Here is a 16,491-nt window from a genome sequence, read left to right on the forward strand (position 1 = left end):
GTGAGTGCTTTGGGAGGAACGGTTGGTGAAAGGGCTGGAGGGATGCCTTGCAGTAATAGGCCTTGGGTTACTGCTGGTAATCCTGTCTTCCTCTTGTAGGGTTAGAGGAGGTCAGAACATGTGGCCTCCTTGCCCTTTTTGCAGGGTTGCTATGAGTCACAATCAAGTTGATGGTAGTAAGTTTGGTTTTGGTTTTATATCCATCCCTCACTTACTAAAATGCAGAAACAAGACTGGGTGATCTACTTCTTTAAAGATTTACCACCTCAGAACTCAAAGAGGGGGTCATTATGAGTCAGAATCGACTCGATGGCAGTGAGGTTTTAGAGACTTATTAAAAGCTCTGAATCAACTGTTCCCCATCCCAGTTATAAGTTATCTGTTCTGCTCATATCACATGGTCTTTCCTATTACTAAATTTTAGAAAATCCAAAATGGATGCTTTAAAACTCTTTAAAAAAAATACTTACCTTTGAAAAAAATGAAGTCATCTCATGTTTCCATAAAAATAACTGAAAATAAAATTAAAGTGCTACCATGGGACAACACTGTCAGATGTTAGCACATGTATTACTTGGATAAACCAAAGCAGATAGGGCCTGGAAGTAGTCTGTTTCCTGCAGTCTGTCCTATAAATTGCTAAACCACTCAAGTAGGACTATAATATACTTCATTTCTTAGGCATGTCTTTTTGCTATTTTAAGTAACTTACATGATAAAGGAGGCTATAAGCTACAGTTTGATGAAAAGCACATTTATCTGCTAGGTTATTATTTCTTAAATACAGCTTTGTAGTTTATCAAAATGAAGGGCTACCTCCCAGGACCTTCTAAACCGGATTGTTATCAAGGCTTGTGTCAGAAGTACATGGCCAACTGTCCAGAAAACATGAAATTACCATTCCTCCCTACTAGTTTATAGTCACAGGGCACATTCTATAAGGGAGGGGTAAATAAGATCATGGCACTGGATGATGGCCAAGGCTTTTTTCACCTGAGTTGATTTACTGACTACAAAAGTTTTTTCTTTTCTTTTTTTTTTAAAAAAGACTACAAAGCTTATGAACCAAGTTAGCAATTGTAACCCTCCAACAATGTATCAATTCAATAAATCTGAGGACTTGAAGGGTACCTCAGAGGTATAGGTATCATCCTCTCATTTATAACAGCTGACATCTGCAGTCATCTACTGTAGGGAGATGAACCCCTTATATCAACCAGCCATAGAGGAAACGCTGGACAGACAGGAATGCACAGATAAGAAGAGCACTGGGAGGAGGTAGTCATAGGGAAGAGAGTTTTTATGGTTGGGGATGGTAATTGGGGCCATGAAATCAAATGTGTATGAACTGTTGTTGAATGTAAAACACATCTGCTTTATATATTTGCACCCAATATTTACACAATAAAATAAATAAATAGTTGACATCACCAAACACTGTATTTTCACCTGAGTCAACTTGCTTAAGGTGTGCTGGTAGCACAGTGGTTAAGCGCTCAGCTGCCAACCCAAAGATCAGTGGTTCAAATCTACTAGCCACTTCATGGGAGAAAGATGTGACAGTAGCAGTTGGCTAATATAAAACTTACAGATTTAGAAACCCCATGGGGCAGTTCTACTCTGTCTTATAGGATCTCTGTGAGTCAGAATCAACTCAATGGCAACAGGTTTTTGATTCACTTACAGTGAAGCATGTTTTTGATAGTTTTCTTAAGATTACAAACTTAACTAAGTATGCACTCTATCTAAAACCAAAACCCAAAGAACTGCCTCATAGGATTTCCAAGGCTATAATCTTTATGGAAACAGACAGGCACATAGTTCTTCTGTTGAGTAGCTGGTAGGTTCAATCGCCAACCTTTTGATTGGCAGCCAAACACTTAATCACTGTACCACCAGGGTTCCTTACTAAACCTCCAAAAAAAGTAGCAATTCAATAAATCTGAGTAGTTAGAGGGTAACTCAGGTAGAGGGGTCATCTTCCCCTTTATAATGCTTGACATTTACCTATTACTTAAACTGCTGATTGAAAGCATTTCACCTCCCACATCTCTGATTCATGATAACTTGAGATTTTACTAGACCAAGTTTCACATATTACTGTTGTTGTCGTTATGTGCCGTCAAGTTGGACCCCACTCATAGCGACCCCTTCTTGGGTTTCCGAGGCGGTATCACTACGGAAATAGATTGCCCAACCTTCCTTCTGTGGAGTGGCTGGTGGGTTTGAACCACCAGCCTTCAGGTTAGCAGACAAGTGCCTTAGGCACTATGCTACCAGAGCTCACATACTACTAGAGTATTATAATTTACCAGAAATTTCACCTGAATCATTTTGTTGCCATTCAAGTTGACATTATATAAACTTCTGTTAATTTTACTCTCAATGACAGGCAAAAATCATAAAAATCTTACTGAAAGAAGTTTCTAATTTATTCAGTGAATAAATAGAGACTGAGTACCATCATCTGTGCCAAATTCATCAACATCATCTATTACCAAAACTGCCATGGTCTCTGCCCTCACAGAACTTAGAAACCTTCTCCAAAGTCTGATAGACAAATTTTATACTCATAAAAACAAAATGTTCTACATTTCTTGCATAATGTGTCAAAGATATTAAAGTTGAAAAGTGAAAAATAAAGTTCAAACAGTACATGAGTTATATTTGTGGGTTTTCTGTAAAAGTTAATCACTATCTGGCTACAGAACGTTCTTTCAAATGTTAATAGGGTATAAAGCATATCCCTATTGATCTTTATGATGCAGCTAAAATTCAAAGATGGGTCTGATTCAGATTCCTGATATACACTGGCACTCTTTAATAATGAGCCTATAATTTGCACAGTGATTATTCATGTCTCTGAAGCCAAATCCAGAGTCTTTTGCCCTTCAGAGTTTCTCAGTGCCCACCATCTGATAATTTTTGGTAACTTAATAGTTCTGCCAAAGCCACATGTACACAAATACCTGAACTAGAAAGGCTATTTTCCATGGATCCTATTTCCAGAAACATCTAATTCCACTAATAACAAAAAACAAACTCACTTCTGTGAATCCCGACTCATAGTGACCCCTCCTTGGGTTTCCAAGGTGGTATCTCTACGGAAGTAGATTGCCCGATCTTCCTTCCGAGGAGTGGCTGGTGGGTTTGAACCACTAGCTTTCTGGTTAGCAGTCAAATGCTTTAGGCACTATGCCACCAGAGCTCCTTCTAATTTCATTAGAGAGGAAAACAGCAATTTCTTACATCAAATAGCAAATTCTAAGTTAAACCAAAGAATACGCCTTGTTTAAGCAAGGAAACTAAAATGAAGAACCTTCAATCTTTAACCAAAGAACCTAACCTAAATTTACAGTTTAAATCTTGAAACAGAAAGTGGATAGAGATATCCAAATTGAAACCTCAGGGGTACAGAAATATTGGTTTAGGGAAATGAAGGAAAAAGAAAGAGAATGCTAATAGAATAGCCTGCGTCCAGTTAGAAGGGAAGCAATAGCACACTGCATTCAAGTAGTAGAGCTGAGAATGCTATGGCACTGGTAAGCTGGAGGATGACAAGATGTGAGCCTTGAGACGTAAGCAGTGATCAGATCATATATGTTGGAAACGAAAACTCTCAGTAGTCCACAATGTGATAAGTCTGTAAATTGAGACTAATCACTTAGAAACACTTACAGAAAGTTGACATTGAAATGATATTGAAGCATGTGGTCATGGTTCTGCTCATTCTTTTTTAGGCACTATGCCTAAAATGGTCCTTTATCATTGGAAGCTGAAGAAGCTATGCCTAGAAGACATATTGCAGGGAGGGGGATAACAGACAATACATCTTTGTGGGAAAAGAGATGTAAGGTAAGAACTAAGGTGATGGCAGCAGGTAAAATGGATGAATTAAACCAATGGATGTGGGAGGTGGCGCAGTTATTGAAAGGTACTGAAAGGCTGCTAACTGAAGGTAGGTGGTTTGAACCCCCCAGCTGCTCTGCAGGAGAAAGATGAGGCAGTCTGCTTTTGTAAAGATTTTCAGCCTTGGAAACCCAGTGGGGGTCTCTATGAGTGAAAATTCACTCAACGGCAGTGAGTTTGCACCCCCCCCCCCCCCCGCCCCTGGAAAAAGCTCCAGCTTACGAACATAAATGACATCAAAGGCTGGAGGGCATATTTGGCAGTAAGAAACACCATTCTTGTCAATGCTAATACAGCCCTGGTGGCACAGTGGTTAAGCCCTCACCTACTAACTAAAAGGTCAGCAGTTCGAATCCACTAGCTACTCCATGAGAGAAAAATGAGGCAGTCTGCTTAAGTAATGATTTATAGCCTTGGGAACACTAGGGGCAGTTCTACGCCATCCTATAAGGTCACTGAGTTGAAATTGATTCAACAGTAATGAGCTTTTTGGGTCTAGCATTTGGTGCTGTGCAACAAGCCCTGGTGGCACAAGGGTTAAGCATTCAGCTGCTAACCAAAAGGTTGGCAGTCTGAACCCATTATGCAGCTTTACGGGAGAAAGATGGGCAATCTACTTCTGTAAAGATTATAGCCAAGAAAACCCTAAGGAACAGTTCTACTGTCACTTGGAGTCACCATCAGTTGGAATTAACTTGATGGCATCAAACAACATTGTGGGGTGCCAAGCACTATTTACTTTACACACATGAACTCTTAAACTTTGCAACAATCCTGATAGACACTACTATCATTCCCATTTTATAAATAAAAAAACTAAAGCAGATAATAGTAAGTAACTAGCCCAAAGTCACTCCAAAAGTGCAAAATAGGTGTTTCTTATACACTTAAATGAAAGCGGAATGTGTTTAGAAATAAGAATTTTAGAAGGTAGGAACGAAGGAAAGGAAAAAGGACAGAGGATGGAATTAAACAAGCAAAGTTGAACATCTGAAGGAGTGCTACAGAAGTCTGATCATGAAACTACCTTTTAGTGATGGAATCTTCTTGAATGCGAGAAAAGTTTGGCTCAATATCAAACTCCTAGTTCACAATCTCTTTCATCTGTTCAGATTCTACTACGGTCCTGCCCTTTACACTCTCTGGATACTTTTTTTGTGTGTGTGATGATCTCTGTCCTCGTTCCTCAACTCTATCAGAGTAGTGGTCAAAGATGCAGGCTCTGTAGTTACTAACAGCTGTGCTGCTTATCAACTTACTTATCAGCTTATGTAATGAGGTAAGCAAGTAATTCCTCTGAGCTTCAGTTTCTTGTATGTAAAGTGAGAATAATAATAGCATCTATCTCATCGAGTTGCTGAGTGAATTAAATGATGTAATACATATAAGGAGCTTAAAACAGTGGCACATTGTAAAATTCAAGAAATTATTTTGATTCTCTAATTATCACTGCTAACCAGAAGGGTGGTGGTTCAAACCCACCAGCCACTCCTCAGAAGGAAGGCTGGGCAATCTACTTCTGTAGTGATACTGCTTCAGAAACCCAAGGAGGGGTCTGACTCGATAGCACATAACAACAACAACAAATTATCATTAGGAGCTCTGGTGGCGTAGTGCCTAAAGCATTTGATTTGCTGACAAGAAGGCTGGTGGTTCAAACCCACCAGCCACTGCTCATAAGAAAGACTGGGCAATCTACTCCTGGAGTGATTCCACCTCGGAAACCCAAGGAAGGGTCACTATGAGTTAGATCCCACTCGACAGCAGTGAGTAATTATCATTATGATTCTCTAACCCCTCTGATAGTATAAAACCAAAAACCAAACCCATTGCCATCAAGTTGATTCCAACTCCCCATTGGGTTTCCAAAGCAGTAAATCTTTACAGAAGTAGATTGCCCAGTCTTGCTTCCACAGAGTGGCTGATGGGTTTGAATCACCAACCTTCTGGTTAGCAGTCAGATAGATGCCTTAGGCACTGTGCTACCAGAACTCCCTACTGCTTATAAACAGTGAAGCCAATCTGCTCCTCAAGGCACACAAGGCCCTTTACAAAATGGACCTTTGTTTCCATTTTCACTTAGTCACTTTTCCGCAAAGCTAAACTGGTGCTGGAGCAGACAATTTATTTTGTCCTAAATAGGCTATGAATTTTAAGAGACTACATACCATTCATTGTGTATGATTTGCCCCATGTCTCAGAAAACTGTCCTCTCTACTACCAGGCCTAGAAAACTATTTATCCTCCTAAGGCCTAAACAATTTATTCAACAAGATAATTTACTGCCTACCAAAATGCGCAAGGCCTTGTAAAAATAAAGGTAAGACATAACTGCAGTATCTGGGGAACTTACATCTGTAAGGAGAATAATACATTAAAACATCACAATAACATAGTATGCTATGAACAGCAATAGAAATATGTGTAAGACACAAGGAAGCAATGCATAGGCAGGGTTCTGTAGATATGAATATCTGTTTCCATCCTTATTACTTCTAAATTGGACTTTTATCTTGATAAACTACCTTTTAATACTAGTTATGACATTGTATGACAATCCTATGTTTATTAGCTATCTTCCTTATGACTGAGTATTTCTAGGCCGGGAGTCATATTTTATTCATCGCCTGCATTCACAATACCTAGAGTGCCTGGAACAGAACAGAAACACAGTTGTTCACTGAACTGAATTCAATAATTAGGTTTCCAGAAGGAAGATTGGGCAATCTACTTCCATAGTGATGTTGTTGTTGTTATGTACCGTCGAGTCGGACCCGACTCATAGTGACCCCTCCTTGGGCTTCCGAGGCAGTATCACTACGGAAGTAGATTGCCCCATCTTCCTTCCAAGGAGTGGCTGGTGGGTTTGAACCACCAGCCTTCTGGTTAGCAGTCAAGTGCCTTAGGCACTATGCTACCAGAGCTCCCTCCATAGTGATAGTAGTGCCTCAGAAACCCAAGGAGGGGTCACTATGAGTCGGATCCAACTCGATGGCAGTGAGTTTGGTTTGGTTTTAATGCCCAAAAGCAAGGGAAACTTAGAAACTAGTATTTGTAGTAATGCAATGAGAAATCAAAACAGTTTCAACCTGAAATTGCCCAGTACTTGAATGGAGAAAGTTAATCTCCACCCAAATCTATAAGCAGTAATGATATTTTGCTCCCAAAGTAGTAGTGTTCTAGAGTTCAAAAACTACCAGAACTAGAAGTTCTAATTCCTATTCAAGAAATAGTTTATTTTCCCTAACCTTTCCAGCAGGGAATGAGAACTGAGATTACTGACTGCAATAGCACACGGCAATATCTTCTTCTTGGTCTTAGAAGTCCAGGTTCATACATTCATTTAGTTAACAATTATCTGTAAAGGACCTACTATGCACCAAACACTGTTCTAGGTGCTGGGGATACAGTAGTCTCTCACAGAAGTTACATTCTTGTTGGAAAAGACACACAAGCAAACATATGACTTCGGATGGTTTGGTAAGTGCTGAGAAGGAAAATAAAGCAGGGTAGTAAGTCAAAAAGTAAAGGCAGGGAAGCAAGCAGAAGAGCAGGTGCTACATTACATAAAGTAGTCAGAGAAAAGTATGAATAGGCATTGGATCACACATTGAAGGAAATGAGGAAGACAGCCATAAAATATCTGAAGCAGAAAACTCTTTAAGTGGTGGGACCAGGAAGTGCATAAACCCAGTATGAGGTTTAATGTATAAAACAAACTGGAAGGACACCAGTACAGCTAGATTAGAATCTGCAGTTAGTGGGTAGGTTGATGAACAATGCAAGCTAGCTCATATAGGCTAAAGACTGTGGGTGTTACTCTGAGAAGGAATCGTCTTGAAAAATTAACTGACACGATATGAGATGCATTATAAAAGAACAGCTCCAGCTATTATGTGGGTATCAACCAATACAAATGAGCAGTAACTACGCAGTAAGAGGTCAAGGATTGTCTGCAGTTCCTTGTAACCAAAAATGACGATTAAGAGGAGCAGAGTGATCAAATCGTGCTTGAAGGTGTCGAAATACTTCTTTCCTTCTTCTCATCATCAAGAGAGAGATCAATTTCTACCTTTATGAATTTTATTTTAACCACCTACTTTTCTTTGATTCGCTATTTGATCTATGACCCAAACACAGGCACGCACCTAATGACACAAGGAAAGTCATCAGGTACATTACCCATTTTTCTCTTACTTGCTCCTCGCTCCCTATGAAATCTAGCCCACTCTTATAATATCAAATGTCACCTTTTTTTTTTTTTTTTTTCACCCTTTGCTACTGTAAATTTCTCGGCAATAGCATCAGTGTCTCCCGTTTACAAACAATGATCCCGGAAACGTCTGATAAAAAGAATGTGAAAATTCAAAGTTGACAGCTCCCCTGCCTTGAAGATCACTTCTCCAAGTCCTCTCATTGAGCCAAAGTCGCTCCTCTGATGCCATGATATAAAATCGGGGGCAGTTTGCAAAGCATCCACTCTCTTGCCCTACTCCCCATGTACTCCTCCAGGCCCTTCATCCCAGCCGCCAAAGCTCAGCCACAGTACGTCACCTTTCCTGTCGGCAGCGTCTTTTTCCTCATCTTCCAGCTTAGATGATGTAGCCCTGGCTACCATTTTCATCATCTTCTTCTTCTTTTTTAGGGAGTTTTTCAGCTTTTTCCCTGCACTCACACGTGAGTCCCGAACAGTGGCAGCCATCTTCCACCACCGGAAGCGTCACTGTTACGTCCGGCAGGAACGAAAGAACTTCGGCATTAGTTCCGGTGACACAGGTTCTGCTGGGGCCGCCTCGCGAACCAGGATCACGACTGCGTTTTAGAATGTGGCTTGGGGAGCGGTCTGAATAAAGAGTGGCACTGCGTGAAGTTGGTTCCAGGAGAAAAGTCAGTGAATGGAGAGTCTCAGCGACTTCTCTGCCACCTCGCTCTTCCCCAGGTCCGCTGCCCAGTCCGGCCCCAACATGAGCCCTACTACCATCATATTCTCTCATAGCCGCTTACTTCATCAGCTGCCTTAAAGTTGGTTTGGTGTGCTCCACAGTGTTCCTTTCGTGTCCTGCTAAACGTGCTAGCTGCTACGAAGCAAGAAAATTGCGTTCGGTGTTGTTAATTAGAATATTATATCTTCTACTACCACAAAACAACACGTGAGGTTTCGTCTTAAAACATTAGTTAGATCTCCTTCTGCATAAACCTTTCAGTGGCTTCCAATTGCAAACCGCTTACAATCTGGTTCTTCCCTTGGGTCCCTGGTTTTACGAAATCCAGCCGCACTCCTCTCCCTCCTCCCTAGCTCCAACCGCGCAAGGTTTGTGAAGTCCGACCCTCCCGACCAGATCGCGGCGCTGGCTTAAGGTCTTGACCACTTGTTTCCGCACAGTGTCTTCCCCTGGCAGCTTCTCCCTGAAGTCAGCCTTACAGATGAAAGGTCTAATAGCCGCGCATTCCATAACCGCCCCCCCCACCCCCCCAATAAAGTGTTAAATTCTTGAGGGCGGGGACTACATCTTATTCATCATTGTACCCCCAAGGCTGTCACTGGGCTTAGCCAGTAGTGGGAGCTCAAAAAGTATTTTTGGAAAGGATGAATCAATGAATGAATGCAGCTATTGATAAAAGTAATCGTGCCCTACAAGCCACGAATGTTCTGAAGACATTCCCTATGCTTAGCGATTTCCCACTTAGAGAGCTTCTTGGTTTTTAATATCTAAACTTCCTGAGTAAGAATCTCCCAATTCGACATATTCTGGTTGATGATGTTCCTTTAGGAAAAAAAAATAAACTTACTTTCCAGTTGCTCGCTACAGCATTTGAACTGAAGGAAAAGTTACATTCCAAAGGTGGTGGTTGTTATGTGCCATGGAGTGGGACACGACTCATTGCGACCCCTCCTTGGGTTTCCGAGGCAGTATCATTACGGAAGTAGATTGCCCCATCATCCTTCTGAGGAGTGGCTGGTGGGTTTGAACCGCCAGCCTTCTGGTTGAGAGTCAAGTGCTTTAGGCACTACACTACCAAAGCCCCACATTCCGAATACGACTAGTAAAAGATCAGAATCTGGAATGAACCTATTTAAGAGTGCAGTATAGTCAGCAAAAGAGGTTTACCTTGCGCATGTACCTTAGGCTATTGCTAATGTCCAGAAATCCTCATCATCTTGCTCAGTGCGAGCCTTTCGCTCCGCCTGTGTGCAGGTCCTAAAAGTGTTTCCTGCTGCCTTTTATATTTAAGTCTTTGCTTTTGCCCAGTATTATACAACGAGTTTCGAAGTTAGGAAAGCATTAAAGAAAACTGTAGAAAATAAGCAAAGTAAGAAAGAAAAATGATTAAAATGGGAGATATTCCAGCACACGAAGCACTGTTAGTATTACATGGTGACCAGGAAGTGATATTTTGAGCATTTTGCATTTCAGTTATGCAAAATTATGATATTATGATATTATCATTTATTTATGTACAAGGATTTCCATGTGTTTAGTTGCAATTAAAGAAATTGCTTGGGCATTGTTTATTTGTTGATGTTCGTTGTTTGCTGCTGTTGAATCCAGCCCTCACTCATGGCAACCCCATGAGTACAACTGGTCCAGAAGGTTTTCTTGTCTGTAATCTTTACAGAAGCAGTTTGCCAGGCTTTTCTTTCGTGGAGCCACCAGATGAGTTCAACTGCCAAGCTTCAGGTTGACAGCAGATTGCAAACCACTTGTACCACCAGAGTCCTGGATTGATTGGTCAGCCATTCACATTTTTCTTTTTAAAAGTAATATAAGGTAAATTCAAAGTTTCCATGCAGAAATATGACTTTTAGAAATGGATTACTGATGTTGAGTGGGAGATACCTACATTAACTTACTGAACCTTCACAATGAATCAATGAGTTTTAAGTGTTAAAATTTTTTTCATTTTATAGATGAGGAAAGTGAGGCACACAGAGAGAGATTAAATACAAGGTCACAGAGGCAGAATCACATTTAAACCTAAGACATTAGCTCCAGAGTCTGCTCAATCACCAAGCTACACTGCCCTGTCAGACCATTATACTTTAGCAATTAGCAAATATGTGCTGAGAATAAACAACAGAAATTCCTGGCAAGCACTAAAATTCATAAATTGGAGGGAGGGGGAAGCTCTATCCTTACAATGAGCTAAAATAAAAGGATTGAAATAGAATATCCATTGCATGATGTTGTTGTTGATAGGTGCCGTCGAGTCGGACCCGACTTATAGTGACCCCTTCTTGGGTTTCCAAGGCAGTATCACTACGGAAGTAGATTGCCCCATGTTCCTTCCAAGGAGTGGCGGTGGGTTTGAACCGCCAACCTTCTGGTTGGCAGTCAAGTGCCTTAGCCACTATGCTACCAGAGCTCCCCATTGCATGATAGAAAGAGTTAAAGTCACATAAAAGTATGTGTGAGAACTTTTTGTAAATATACTTGTGTTAGTTATCAATTTATTGCCTGACCAGACCAGACCCACTGCCATTGAGTAGATTCTGACTCACAGCGACCCACTTTGGGTTTTTGAGCAGTAAATCTTTACCTAAATAGATTGCCCAGTCTTCCTTCCACCGAGTGGCTGCTGGGTTTAAACTGCCAACCTTCTGGTTAGCAGTGAAATGCCATAGGCACTCTACCACCAGAGCACTACAAGCCCCAAATTCATCCTTTTTGGCTGCTTTGTGAAAATGAGGCTGGGTCCTTTAATGTTTCCTTTGCCAATTGGTATGATGTCAAGCTTTGTCAGTAGAGGGCATTAAAGAGACATTGCAAGAGAAAGGGACCTTCTCCAGGTTCCAGTGTTCCCCTTCCAGCATTTGCCACAGCTTCTCAAGCATCAGGCTTCTCCAGCTCCAGATGCATGTTGCACAGGTGGCCTCTCCAGCATCTGTTCACGCAATGCACAGTGGTCAGCAACACCCAGCAACTTCCACCTGCAGTTTCATAGCAGAGAATCTTTAGTGGAACACCTGCCATAAATAGCTTTCCCCAGCACCTTAAAGGGCATTGATTTCTAGAAAATTCTAGAGAGTAGGTTTCCAGAAAGTCCTGCCACAGTGACTCCTCTGCCATCCAGTGAGCCAAACTGTGCCCTCTCCAACAAGGTATGGATCACATTCATAAGTGGGGAGTGGGTCTCTTCCTTGGGTGCTGTTTCCTCAGCCCTGGGGGTAGTCAGTGCTCCTTGTATCTGCTATTACTGTATTTTTTAGAATTCTCTTTACATCTTACTAGGCAATGCCTTGTTACTCCAATTCCATGTTACAATTAATAATTCTTTATATTAAACTTTTGTGATCAAATTACTAATTGGTTTCTGTATCCTGAATGACCCCTGATTGATACAAAGCTAGAATGGTGCTGTGATGGAAATAATTATCAGTATCTACATACCCTGAGATGGATTTAAGCATAGGCAAGACTGTGGATTGTGCAGGACCAGACAATGTTTCATTCTGTTGTACATAAGGTCACTATGAGCTGGAGCTGACTTGAGAGCACCTAACAACAACAAAACATACCTTCTCTGCCTGACTATAGCAGTGTTAGAAAGTTCCATAGGGAGCTGTTCATTTTGGGAAGGGTGAAGAATTAAGACAGTATTTCACTGTTAAAATGCCAGTGTTTGTAGGAGGTTAACAGATAAAATATTTTTCTTCTGCATGATTTGTTGTAGAAGAGGTCTAGACTAGTGGACACAGAACAGATAAGAGGAAGGGGTAATTGCATAATATATGCAAAACATGGGGTGCTGCTCTCTAGGGACATCTGAATACAACATTGATTTGGCAGAGACTCTAGAAACAAATTCAGATTAAATTATAGCTCTTGCAGTTCTCTACATAGAGAGGACTCTCTGAAAGGCAAGAGAAAAGAGAAAAAAGATATTTCAGGATCTTAGGGAATATCAAGATCATATAGTCCTACCATCAGATAATGAGAAAGAACAAGGAAGAGGGGTCAAGATAGAGAATTATGAGAAGCTGTTAAATGTTAGTAGTAGTATCAGTAGCAGGACTTTCTTTTGCTGTGCATATCTCCTCTCAGCTGTGCAGGCCTCTGCCATCACCTCTCCACTGCTAACTGACCCAGCTCATAGTCAATGTAGTAGTTTTGTTCAGCTTTCATAGCTGCATTCCTAGCAGCAGGTTTCTGCTGTCACCACTGACTTTGCTTCAGGTCCCCTTCAGCCTTGTTGCCACTGATTCTACTGCAGGGCTCTTCTGGGCCTGTTGGTTGATACCTTTAGCATTATAGCTCTCAACCTGTGTTACAGCTCTTTTAGGATGTTCCTTGCTTCTTTTCTACATCGTCTCTCTTCTCTTTTCTTCCTTCTCTCTGCTCTGTGTGCTCACCTCTGTGAAGCTGGCTGCATATACAAACTCCTGGTCAATTTCACGGCATAGCCCTCTCACCAGGCCTAAACTGACTTATCCCCCAGTAGACCACAGACATTTAATTTGTGTGGTAGGCTACAGTAACTTTATTTGCGTAAGCAGATTGTCCAATCCCTTGCACACTGTGTAAAATAGACCAATAACATGGCAGGCTGCAATCCAGGGCCAGACGAAAACTTACCAAACTTCCATAACCTCATGTTGTTTACAGCTTACCCGGGAAATGTTAATCAACCCAGAGAAAAGTAACAAACCTTCTCGGATAGAAAACTAAGGCAAAGGTAACTCCTCAGAAATGTGTGTGTGTGTGTGTGGGGGGGGCGGATGAATCTCTCAAATTGGTTTTCCCAAGAACCTAGGCAAAAGGTCACATAAAGGAGCTCATTTTACCACAGAAATACTAAATCCTTAAATACTAGTAGGCTAAAGTCCCAAAAAGAAGAGATTGTCATCACTGTTTAGCTCTGCTATGGTCTCAGCAGAAAAGAAAATATAAACATTTAGTTGATTTGGCACTTTAATGAGTGGTGTAAAGGAAAACTTTGTTTGTAAAAGTACCATATTCTTGAAGGGAAGACCAACAGTCTCAGTTTGCTAGTTCTGCTATAACAGAAATGCCACGTGTGGATGGCTTCAACAAACAGGAATTTATTCTCTTACAGTTTAGGAGGCTAGAAGTCAAATTCACAGTGCTGGCTGTAGGGGATGGGTGAAGGCCCCTGGACGTTGGGCTTCAGCTCTGCCTTTTATTCGAGGTCTCCTGGAGTTGGAGGCATCAGGCAGCAGCTGGCTGCTGAGGCGAATGAACCCAAGGTCTGCAGGTAAAATGGCACAGTTCCTAGATTAGCAGGCAACATGGCAGGCCATTGATTCAAGGCCAGGAACTAGAGATGAAGACTCAGCCAAATACAGGATCCAAATGTGTCAAAAGCTAGAGACCTGTCTCAAAGCTTCACCTTATATACTAGAAGCAGGCCACACCCTAATGGCAACTGCTTAGCTGCTCACAGCAGATTCCGCTATGGAGGTGATTACAATCCCATCATAGGGAATAACTACGTCCAGCTGCCTAGCCATTCAAAACCATGGCCCAGCCAAGTTGACACACAACCTTAAGTACCAAACCAAATATTCTAAAGATGTTTATTTATTCCAACCTAACTTATATTAGAATAAATTTTTGGAGAAGAGGGTGTTTTGGTTACCTAGTACCATTCTGACAAGAATATACCACAAATGGGATGGCTTGAACAAACAGGAGTTTATTCTCTTACAGTTTAGGAGGCTAGAAGTCCAAGTTCAAAGTGCCAGGCTCTAGGGGCTGTGTGAAAGCCCCTCAAATGTTTAGGCTTCAGTTCTGCCTCTTGCTTCCAGCCCACTAAAGCTAGAGGCATCTCTTCACTCAGGCAGCTACTGGCTGCTGAGGCTAACATGCCCAAGGTTGACAAATAAGAAGGCACTGTCCCAATGTTACCAAACCACATGGCAGACCATTAACTCAAGTCCATTGTAAGTCCCAAGGTCAGTAGAGCATGGCAGGCTGCTGAACAACAACATGGTGACATGAAGGGTTCAAGCGTGCCAGAAGCTAGAGACCATTCCCACCACTGTTTCTTACAAGTGGGAAGCAGACCACATGCCTAAAGCAGCTACTCAGCTGTTCCAGTACATTCTACCATGGAGTTAATTACCAATCTCACCATGGGGAATAACTACATTCACCTGCCCAGCCACTCAACCAGGCCTAACCAATTTTACACACAAGCGTAACCACTACAGAGGGGCAAAGAGCATTGCTGATAAGATATTCCTAAAGTTTAAAATAAGTAAATGAGAGAACCTTCTGTGGATCTGGATCCTGTTGTGCTGCCTACAACTGTCCATGAGTGAACAATCCACCATTCTGCCTTGTAATCTTGGTTTGTCATCTGCCAAAGTCAACAGCCGATATACTGCCTGCCAACCATGAGCTCTTCATCCCTCACAACTGTTTGAATCAGGAAGAGCGTCCAGCTTGATGTTTGATCCAGGAACCTGGGACTTGCCAGCCTCTGTAACTGTGTGAGCCATTTTCCTAAGATAAATTTCTCTATATACATACAGAAGCTTTACTGGTTTTGCTTCTCTAGAGAACCCAGACTAACACAGCCATCTACTTGTGGTAGTTCTGTTATAGAAGCACTAGATAAATAAAACACCCCCATACTTTCCTGGCTGGGGGACCGGGACAAAGTGAGGAGTCAGCTGCAGGGATTCAGGTGAGGGGAGGGAACACAGGTCAAGCCCCAAAGCAGCAAGGCAGGAAAGTGGGGAAAAGGAAAGAAAAAGGCCAGGGGGACTGGGACAGAGCAAGGAGGTAGCAGCAGGGATCCACATAAGGAGAGGTTGGAGAGGTTTCGAAGAGCTAAGGGAGACAAACTTACCTGTTGGTTTGTCCTACTGTGGTGATGTGTTCCTGTAAGTCTTGAGGCTGTGCCACCGGTGTCTCAAATCCAGTGGGGTGCACATGGTGCACAGTTTTCAGTGCAGCTTGCAGACTGAGACAGACTAGGAAGAAGGAAAAGGCCATCCACTTCTTAAAGAATTGGCCAGGGAAAACCTTATGAATAGCAGTGAAACACTGATACATTACTGCACAACTTTATGAATAGTCCAGAAACATTGTCCAATACAGAGGAGGAGGAAAAGTCACTTAGGTTAGAAGGCTTTCAAAATACAACTGGGGAAAGAGCTGCACCATCAGAGTAAAACCAGCCTTCCTGATATGGATAAGGTAAAGCTTTTGAGACCTCCATTTGCTGATGTAGCATGACTCAAATTGAGGAGAAACCACTGCAAACATCCATTAATAATCGGAACATGGAATGTACAAAGTATGAATCTAAGTAAGTTGGAAGTTGTCAAAAATGAAATGGAATGCATAAAGATTGATATCCTAGGCATTAGTGAGCTGAAATGGATGGATTTGGGCCATTTTCAATCAGACAACCATATAATCTACTATGCAGGGAGTGACAATTTGAAGAGGAATGGTGTGGCATTCATCATCACAAAGGCTGTTTCAAGATCTGTCCTGGAGTACAATGCTGTCAGTGATAAGATAATATCCATACACCTACAAGGAAGATCAGTTAATATGACTATTATTTAAATATATGCACCAACCACCAAAGCCAAAGATGAGGAAA

The 16,491-nt window shown here is 41.7% G+C and overlaps 1 protein-coding gene across 1 annotated transcript in view; it reads right to left on the bottom strand.

Moving 5' to 3' along the window:
- The window catches only part of RRP15 (ribosomal RNA processing 15 homolog), a 99,760-nt gene extending 91,149 nt beyond the window's left edge, over nucleotides 1-8,611 (bottom strand). Inside the window, exon 1 of the mRNA XM_007952474.1 lies at nucleotides 8,464-8,611. Coding sequence (XP_007950665.1) covers nucleotides 8,464-8,611 — 148 coding nt within the window. The remainder of the gene's footprint in view (nucleotides 1-8,463) is intronic.
- Between the last annotated feature and the right edge of the window lie 7,880 nt (nucleotides 8,612-16,491).

Source organism: Orycteropus afer, unplaced genomic scaffold, assembly GCF_000298275.1.
Source record: "Orycteropus afer afer isolate SDZICR_OR568_19922 unplaced genomic scaffold, OryAfe1.0 scaffold00013, whole genome shotgun sequence".
NCBI classification, from domain to species: Eukaryota; Metazoa; Chordata; class Mammalia; order Tubulidentata; family Orycteropodidae; genus Orycteropus; species Orycteropus afer.